This window comes from Haliotis asinina, chromosome 5 (assembly GCF_037392515.1).
Source record: "Haliotis asinina isolate JCU_RB_2024 chromosome 5, JCU_Hal_asi_v2, whole genome shotgun sequence".
Taxonomy (NCBI): domain Eukaryota; kingdom Metazoa; phylum Mollusca; class Gastropoda; order Lepetellida; family Haliotidae; genus Haliotis; species Haliotis asinina.
Window position 1 is genome coordinate 3,721,203 of NC_090284.1, and position 10,584 is coordinate 3,731,786.

At 44.3% G+C, this 10,584-nt stretch overlaps 1 protein-coding gene across 1 annotated transcript in view; it reads right to left on the bottom strand.

Annotated features, from left to right (window-relative positions):
• The window catches only part of LOC137283526 (adenosine receptor A3-like), a 147,450-nt gene extending 141,083 nt beyond the window's left edge, over window positions 1-6,367 (bottom strand). Inside the window, exons 1-2 of the mRNA XM_067815079.1 lie at window positions 6,301-6,367; window positions 1,509-2,562 (exon numbers count right to left, since the gene is read on the bottom strand). Of these exons, the coding sequence (XP_067671180.1) occupies window positions 1,509-2,485 (977 nt within the window). The 5' untranslated portion in view covers window positions 2,486-2,562; window positions 6,301-6,367. The remainder of the gene's footprint in view (window positions 1-1,508; window positions 2,563-6,300) is intronic.
• Window positions 6,368-10,584: the final 4,217 nt, after the last annotated feature.

Sequence of the window (10,584 nt, forward strand, 5' to 3'; positions counted from 1 at the left end):
TCGCCAAAGTAGTAAACGTTTCAATGCTGAAAATCAATCACCTTCCAACGTTCGCAGGTCTCGCCAAAGTAGTAAACGTTTCAATGCTGAAAATCAATCACCTTCCAACGTTCGCAGGTCTCGCCAAAGTAGTAAACGTTTCAATGCTGAAAATCAATCACCTTCCAACGTTCGCAGGTCTCGCCAAAGTAGTAAACGTTTCAATGCTGAAAATCAATCACCTTCCAACGTTCGCAGGTCTCGCCAAAGTAGTAAACGTTTCAATGCTGAAAATCAATCACCTTCCAACGTTCGCAGGTCTCGCCAAAGTAGTAAACGTTTCAATGCTGAAAATCAATCACCTTCCAACGTTCGCAGGTCTCGCCAAAGTAGTAAACGTTTCAATGCTGAAAATCAATCACCTTCCAACGTTCGCAGGTCTCGCCAAAGTAGTAAACGTTTCAATGCTGAAAATCATTCACCTTCCAACGTTCGCAGGTCTCGCCAAAGTAGTAAACGTTTCAATGCTGAAAATCAATCACCTTCCAACGTTCGCAGGTCTCGCCAAAGTAGTAAACGTTTCAATGCTGAAAATCAATCACCTTCCAACGTTCGCAGGTCTCGCCAAAGTAGTAAACGTTTCAATGCTGAAAATCAATCACCTTCCAACGTTCGCAGGTCTCGCCAAAGTAGTAAACGTTTCAATGCTGAAAATCAATCACCTTCCAACGTTCGCAGGTCTCGCCAACGTTCGCAGGTCTCGCCAAAGTAGTAAATGTTTCAATGCTGAAAATCAATCACCTTCCAACGTTCGCAGGTCTCGCCAACGTTCGCAGGTCTCGCCAAAGTAGTAAACGTTTCAATGCTGAAAATCATTCACCTTCCAACGTTCGCAGGTCTCGCCAAAGTAGTAAACGTTTCAATGCTGAAAATCAATCACCTTCCAACGTTCGCAGGTCTCGCCAAAGTAGTAAACGTTTCAATGCTACACAATGTCCAGCATTCCTTCCACATCAGGCATACTGATCAAAGCTGTTTTAAGTCCAGCTGACCAGCTGACTCACTCACTCATACATTTTGCCTTCGCACGTCTCCTACCGACAGCCAGACTTACTGATCGATTTTCTAAAGCCACGATAGGACACTTGTTTATTCTACTACATTATGTTCCTAGCTATGTAACATCAATGATGGATAAGTTTATCTTGGACACAGTAATCTGCCGACGCACTGTAAACAGACGGAACTGACATGGGTACAGCCACACCGAATCTCGCCACTTACACTACCTTAGAGAGTCCGCTGTGAGAGTTGTATGGTAGACAATATTTATAGAAAACACTAAATATATAATGTTGGAAATGATACAGCATTCTGATGCAATCGTCAAACCACTGAATATTTTACACGACCCGTGCTGGACATAAGGCGCCCTGTGCAGGTCAATAAACGTCATCAAACACATTTACTCATTATTAGTAAACAATGGAGCATCTCGACGCAATATTACCACAGCAGAAAACTAATAGTCATCTGCCTTACGATGTCTTCCACACAGAATGTTCTTAAACGCACGCCTAAAGTCTGAGTTTTTGAAAGCGTAGATGAAGAAGTTCATGCCGCAGTTGGCCACTGCGAGGGGAACGAGAAAGTTCATGACGTCTGTGCTGATTCCACTGGTGTAACCGACAGCTAACGCCACCATGCACGGCGTCCAGCACACAATGAAAGTCCCGAAAACCATCATGAACAACTGTATCAGTTTCCACCCCTGACGAAGTCGTGACGATGTGTGGGCGACGTCTGGTGCCGTCAGCTGCTCCTGACGTAAAATGTCACGACGATGTCTGTAGCAGATGTAGCCGATGTACAAGTAGCAGCAAGCGATAACGATACAGCAGACAATGTATGCCGGGACCAGGGTGTACAGGTGGAGGTAGATAGTGAATACTTCGAACATTGTACATTGAGACGCTGTTTCCCACGAGTTGTGATAAAGAGAGACGCTCCCCACTAGGATGGCCAAACCCCACGCGGCACCCAGAATCACAAGCGCTCGGCGTGGGGTTATCATCCGGTCATAATATAGACAGAATTTAATATACACTAGCCGGTCAACTGCCAGCACAACCATGGTCAGCACAGAAGCTCCGAGTGAAGTCACAAGCAGCATGTGTCGAGTCAGACACATAAATTTATAGCAGTCAAATATTTTCTGCATGTCTGGAAGGAATTTTACACACTGGTACAATGACATGAACCCGGCAAGGAGGTCCGCGACGGCTAGAGACACCACGTACATGTTTGGCACAGTGCGCAGAGAGACGGTCTTCCACACGGCGACAATGGTCAGCGTATTGCCTGCACAGATGATCACACACAACACCAGATTGATGAGGACGGTGACCACTTCCACGGCGGACATCGTGTCAGCGGAAGCAGCACTGCAGTTGCTGTAGTTCATGTTGACGTCCGTGACACTTATATTCACAGTAACCGTTTCCATTTTATGTCACTTGTATATTTACATGACAACCACGTAGTCTGTAGCGGCATGCTGTACTGACATCCGAAAGTCTGTACCTGCACGACACAATAAACAATGTATTTGAACGTGTTGGCACTCCAAGGCTCTACACCTAGACGTACTGACAGACTAACGCATGCCCTGAGTAGGTAATTTTACTTGCGTTTTTCGTCATGCGAAATGAACCAGCCACTGTGTGGACGTACAATCAAAGTAACGCTGTATATCTACATGTACCTACCATTACACTAAAGCTAAACTCCCAGACAGATTGACGCGCTATATCCTTGGACGTAGAATCAGACTAACGCTACATCCTTGGAGATACGATCAGACTACCGATATATCCCTTGATGTACAATGAGACTAACGCTAAACCCCCTGGACGTAAAATCAAATTAAAGCTAAACTCATGGGCGTACAATCAGACTAATACCATGCACTTGGACGTACAATCAGACTAATACCATACACTTGGACGTACAATCAGACTAATACCATACACTTGGACGTACAATCAGAACAACATGGGCCCTGGGCGTACAGTAAAAACCAACGCTATATGCCTGGGCGTACAATCACAGTAAAGCAAAACCCCTGGACGTGCAATCGGTCTAACACTATATCCCTGGACGTACAATCAAACTAACGCTATACCCCTAGACGTACAATCACAGTAAAGCAAATCACCTGGACGTACAATCACACTAACGCTATACCCCTGACGTGCAATCAAACTAACGCTATACCCCTGGACGTACAATCACAGTAAAGCAAAACCCCTGGACGTACAATCAGACTAACGCTATACCCCTGGACGTACAATCAAACTAACGCTATACCCGTGGACGTACAATCACAGTAAAGCAAAACCCCTGGACGTACAATCAAACTAACGCTATACCCCTGGACGTACAATCACAGTAAAGCAAATCCCCTGGACGTACAATCACAGTAAAGCAAAACCCCTGGACGTACAATCACACTAACGCTATACCCCTGGACGTACAATCAAACTAACGCTATACCCGTGGACGTACAATCACAGTAAAGCAAAACCCCTGGACGTACAATCAAACTAACGCTATACCCCTGGACGTACAATCAAACTAACGCTATACCCGTGGACGTACAATCACAGTAAAGCAAATCCCCTGGACGTACAATCGGTCTAACACTATATCCCTGGACGTACAATCAGACTAACACTATATCCTTGGACGTACAATCACACTAACGCTATATCCCTGACGTGCAATCAAACTAACACTATACCCCTGGACGCACAATCACAGTAAAGCAAATCCCTTGGACGTACAATCACAGTAAAGCAAATCCCCTGGACGTACAATCGGTCTAACACTATATCCCTGGACGTACAGTCACACTAACACTATACCCCTGGACGTACAATCACACTAACGCTATATCCCTGGACGTACAATCAGACTAACACTATATCCCTGGACGTACAATCACAGTAAAGCAAATCCCCTGGACGTACAATCGGTCTAACACTATATGCCTGGGCGTACAATCACACTAACACCATATCCCTGGACGTACAATCACAGTAAAGCAAAACCCCTGGACGTACAATCGGTCTAACACTATATCCTTGGACGTACAATCACACTAACGCTATATCCCTGACGTGCAATCAAACTAACACTATACCCCTGGACGTACAATCACAGTAAAGCAAATCCTCTGGACGTACAATCACAGTAAAGCAAATCCCCTGGACGTACAATCACAGTAAAGCAAATCCCCTGGACGTACAATCACAGTAAAGCAAATCCCTTGGACGTACAATCACAGTAAAGCAAATCCCCTGGACGTACAATCGGTCTAACACTATATCCCTGGACGTACAGTCAGACTAACACTATACCCATGGACGTACAATCACACTAACGCTATATCCCTGGACGTACAATCAGACTAACACTATATCCCTGGACGTACAATCACAGTAAAGCAAATCCCCTGGACGTACAATCGGTCTAACACTATATGCCTGGGCGTACAATCACACTAACATCATATCCCTGGACGTACAATCACAGTAAAGCAAAACCCCTGGACGTACAATCGGTCTAACACTATATCCCTGGACGTCCAGTCAGACTAACACTATATCCCTGGACGTACAATCACATTAACACTATATCCCTGGACGTACAATCAGACTAACACTATATCCCTGGACGTACAATCACACTAACGCTATATCCCTGACGTGCAATCAAACTAACACTATACCCCTGGACGCACAATCACAGTAAAGCAAATCCTCTGGACGTACAATCACAGTAAAGCAAATCCCCTGGACGTACAATCAAACTAACGCTATACCCGTGGACGTACAATCACAGTAAAGCAAAACCCCTGGACGTACAATCAAACTAACGCCATACCCCTGGACGTACAATCACAGTAAAGCAAATCCCCTGGACGTACAATCACAGTAAAGCAAAACCCCTGGACGTACAATCACACTAACGCTATACCTCTGACGTGCAATCAAACTAACACTATATCCCTGGACGTACAATCGGTATAACACTATATCCCTGGACGTACAGTCACACTAACACTATACCCCTGGACGTACAATCACACTAACGCTATATCCCTGGACGTACAATCAGACTAACACTATATCCCTGGACGTACAATCACAGTAAAGCAAATCCCCTGGACGTACAATCACAGTAAAGCAAATCCCTTGGACGTACAATCACAGTAAATCAAATCCCCTGGACGTACAATCGGTCTAACACTATATCCCTGGGCGTACAATCACACTAACACCATATCCCTGGACGTACAATCACAGTAAAGCAAAACCCCTGGACGTACAATCGGTCTAACACTATATCCCTGGACGTACAATCAGACTAACACTATATCCCTGGACGTACAATCACATTAACACTATATCCCTGGACGTACAATCACACTAACACTATATCCCTGGACGTACAATCACAGTAAAGCAAATCCCCTGGACGTACAATCACAGTAAAGCAAATCCTCTGGACGTACAATCACAGTAAAGCAAATCCCCTGGACGTACAATCGGTCTAACACTATATCCCTGGACGTACAGTCACACTAACACTATACCCCTGGACGTACAATCACACTAACGCTATATCCCTGGACGTACAATCAGACTAACACTATATCCCTGGACGTACAATCACAGTAAAGCAAATCCCCTGGACGTACAATCGGCCTAACACTATATGCCTGGGCGTACAATCACACTAACACCATATCCCTGGACGTACAATCACAGTAAAGCAAAACCCCTGGACGTACAATCGGTCTAACACTATATCCCTGGACGTACAATCAGACTAACACTATATCCTTGGACGTACAATCACACTAACGCTACATCCCTGACGTGCAATCAAACTAACACTATACCCCTGGACGTACAATCACAGTAAAGCAAATCCTCTGGACGTACAATCACAGTAAAGCAAATCCCCTGGACGTACAATCACAGTAAAGCAAATCCCCTGGACGTACAATCACAGTAAAGCAAATCCCTTGGACGTACAATCACAGTAAAGCAAATCCCCTGGACGTACAATCGGTCTTACACTATATCCCTGGACGTACAGTCACACTAACACTATACCCCTGGACGTACAATCACACTAACGCTATATCCCTGGACGTACAATCAGACTAACACTATATCCCTGGACGTACAATCGCACCAATGCAATATCCCTGTACATACAACCGACCTAACGCTATATTCCTGGACGTACCTGTTCGTCATAGACCAGCTTTACCAGCCTGCCATACATGTAGTTGCTCATCATGGATTTCACAAAATACCACTTTCGTCAAAGTCAGTATCAGTCCTGTGTAGAAGTCGTTAAATGGTACGCGACCATTGAAGGCAGTGGCGGCAACACCGACCTTTTACTTCAGTACGGGACCTCACCACCGCCTCAAAGTAACGCAGCTGTCCTTCAGATTTCCTGAATCACTTCAGTGACTCTATCCTTGACAGGCTCGTTATGTCCAGTATGCATCTTACGTTTGCTTCCTCGGTATAACTGTTGATGACTATTGCGGCGTCAACCTAACATAGCACCCGCAATCTGACTTGTTCACCCTCATCTTCAGGTGCTTGTCACTGCTGCAGGTAACAGGAGTTCAAGAACTGCTACAACGAAACACGCAGAAGTATATTTTCGACAAGTTTCCTCCGGGTGAATGCTAATCGTTTAATGCATTCAAACATTTTCCTGGAATTGTCAAACGACTTTTTTCCTCCATGTAACTATTCCGTCGACATGCAGTTACTATGTATAGGCGATATAAAGACCCCTGCAGTCACACAGGATGCCAGTCCCATCTGAACATAAACGGAAGCTGACACCTACAATATGCCATATTCATGTTGACTTTGTGAGCAGGGGCGGAAGTAGGCGTCACAGACATTGCAGACAGGATGTGGTCAGGAATACATGTTTTGTGGAATAGCGCATAGTATCCAACTGGCGGATTGATGTTACATCATAATTTGTGTCTGGTCCATTCTACAAATCCATTCCTTTTAGCTAGGCGTCTGATATATCCTACAATAATTGTACACTTGAGGTACCTATTCCTTCCTACAGCAGTTACACTTGAGGCATCTGGCCCCTCCTTTAACAATGTTACACTTCAGGTATATGCCCCTTCCTTCATCAGTGTTACACTTGAGGTATCTGCCCCTTCCTTCATCAGTGTTACACTTGAGGTATCTGACCCTTCCTTCATCAGTGTTACACTTGAGGTATATGCCCCTTCCTTCATCAGTATTACACTTGAGGTATCTGACCCTTCCTCCATCAGTGTTACACCTGAGATATATGACCCTTCCTTCAACAGCGTTACACTTCAGGTATCTGGCCCCTCCTTTAACAATGTTACACTTGAGGTATCTATTCCCTCCTTCAACAGTGTTACACTTGAGGTATTTGGCCCCTCCTTTAACAATGTTACACCTGAGGTATCTGGCCCCTCCTTTAACAATGTTACACTTGAGGTATCTTCCCCTTCCTTCATCAGTGTTATACTTGAGGTATATGCCCCTTCCTTCATCAGTGTTACAATAGAGGCATCTGCCCCTTCCTTCATCAGTATTACACCTGAGATATCTGACCCTTCCTTCAACAGTGTTACACTTGAGGTATCTGGCCCCTCCTTTAACAGTGTTACACTTGAGATATCTGGCCCCTCCTTTAACAGTGTTACACTTGAGATATCTGGCCCCTCCTTTAACAATGTTACACTTGAGGTATCTGGCCCCTCCTTTAACAATGTTACACTTGAGGTATCTGGCCCCTCCTTTAACAATGTTACACTTGAGGTATCTGCCGCTTCCTTCATCAGTGTTACACTAGAGGTATCCGCCCCTTCCTTCATCAGTGTTACATTTGAGGTATCTGGCCCCTCCTTTAACAATGTTACACTTGAGGTATATGTTCCCTCCTTCAACAGTGTTACACTTGAGGTATCTGGCCCCTCCTTCAACAGTGTGACACTTGAGGCATCTGGCCCCTCCTTCAACAATGTTACACTTGAGGTATCTGGCCCCCCCTATCAATGTTACACTTGAGGTATCTGTTCCCTCCTTCAACAGTGTTACACTTGGGGTATCTGACCCTTCCCTTAACAGTGTTATTATTGGGGTATCTGTAACCACAACAATAGTGTTATCTAGAGGTATCTGACCCCACTTCCCTCCTATAACAGTGCTACATTTGTTACGTATTTATCACCACTGAAACAGTGTTATGCTTGATGGCTCTCTCCCTTCCTACTACAGTGTTACGCTTGATGCCTCTCTCCCTTCTTATTAAAGTGTTATGCTTGATGTATCTCTAACCCTACTACACTGTTACCACAATGTCTCTCCCCTTCCTGCTACAGCGTTGCACTAGATGTCTCTCCTTTCCTACCTGTGTTAAACTTGATGTCTCTCACCTTCCTACTAGTGTTACGCTTGATGTCTCTCTTTTTCTACCAGTGTCATACTTGATGTATCTCTCCCTCTAGTATATGGTTATGCTTGATGCCTCTCCCCTTCCAACTACAGTGTTATGCTTGGTGGCTCTCTTCCTTTCTATTTTAATGTTATGCTTGATGCCTCTCCTTTATTACTATTGTTAGAATTGATGTCTCTCTCGCACCTCCTACTACAATGCTATGATTGATGTCTCTCCCCTTCCTACCACAGTGTTACGCTTGACGTTTCTCCTCCTCCTACTACAGTGCTCCACTTGATGTTTCTCCTCCTCTTACAACAGTGTTATGCTTGATGTCTCTCCCCCTCCTACTACAGTGTTACGGATAACGTCTCTCCCCCTCTTACTACAGTGTTACGGTTAATGTCTCTCCCCTTCCTACTACAGTGTTATGCTTGATGTCTCACCCCTGCCTACCACAGTGCTACACTTGATGTCTCTCCCCGTCTTACTACAGTGTTACGGTTAATGTCTCTCCCCTTCCTACTACAGTGTTACGGTTAATGTCTCTCCCCTTCCTACTACAGTGTTATGCTTGATGTCTCACCCCTTCCTACTACAGTGCTACACTTGATGTCTCTCCCCCTCTTACTACAGTGTTACGGTTAATGTCTCTCCCCTTCCTACTACAGTGCTACACTTCATGTCTCGCCCCGTCTTACTACAGTGTTATGCTTGATGTTTCTCCCAGAGTCTCTAATATGTTAAAAGTGGTGTAACACTAAAGGTGGGATGATTCACTCACAGTCAAACAGTGTTTCTTGTTTTACTAAGAATGATCAGGCCAAACTCTGTTCACCGATAGTCCATGAGTCAAAAAATGGACCGTCAGTTGTCAGGCATGTCACATCATTAGAACATGTGAGACATGGAAGTTACAAACTGAAAAACAAATCAACATGACAATATAGGTGAACACAGTTTACAGCCCCATCGGTTACTTAAATTGTCCAAAGATATTATGCTCTCACATGAAAAGTAGGGGGCACACACATGGTGGTCGGAGTGCAATGTTATCATGCCCCAGTTCCATTCCCAACATGAGTGTCATGTAAATAGTACTAGTAATAATCTGCTTACATGGTACTCTTACCCAAGCTCACTGCCTGCCCACAGTGAGCGTATACAAGCCACATACGTACATTACTATCCCCTGCCATAGGTCACGGTCGTACTTACGGATACTAGTACTTTTTCAAACATATGGAAAGCAGGGAGCCTTGCTGCCTGTTTAGCAGCAATGAACTCAACACTCATATTGCCAGCACATCCTCATGGGTACCCATTCTACAACTGGGTGAACTGAGACAATGTGGATGTAATTATCGTGTCCAAGGATATTACGCAAATGTGCCCACCTCGGGACCTGAACCTAGGTGCCTTCACTGGAGATCGAACCCAGGCTTTCAGTATGATTAGCAGATGGCTTACCACTGTAGCACCACGCTCCATCGAATATCAAGCGTGAATGAACACATACCCCACCCCACTCACCCTCTCCTCCCCCCACCCACATTCCATATGTTGCTTGAATATTGCTAAATGCAGTACAAACTGCAAAATCAATACAGCAGTTGTAATTAAAATTAAGTGCAGAAGTCAAATTTCCTCATTATTTGTACAGATGGTTAATAATTGACAAAGTTAGTTTTTACATTTAATCCAGATTTATTCTTTTACAGGTATATAAAAAAATAGTCTATAGGTATACTAATTTTCAGAAATATGTAATGTTTATTATGAAATACTGTAAAACATATGAGACAACTAGACCCTGGGATATGAGGAAACAACTCAACATATATTGGATGTAGGTTACATGTTATCCATGTATTACATGTCACATAATGGGAACTGAAAACATGTTTGAAATCCTGCTACGGTGAAAAGTTATATACTTCCCACTTTCAATTTCAAAATGGGTCCAAATGAACTGTTGGAGTAAATATCCTGCAACTGGAAAACCAAATCTGAATGAGACCTGAGCTGATGGTATAACCCAGCTGTTTGAGGTGATGAGGAAAACCTTGT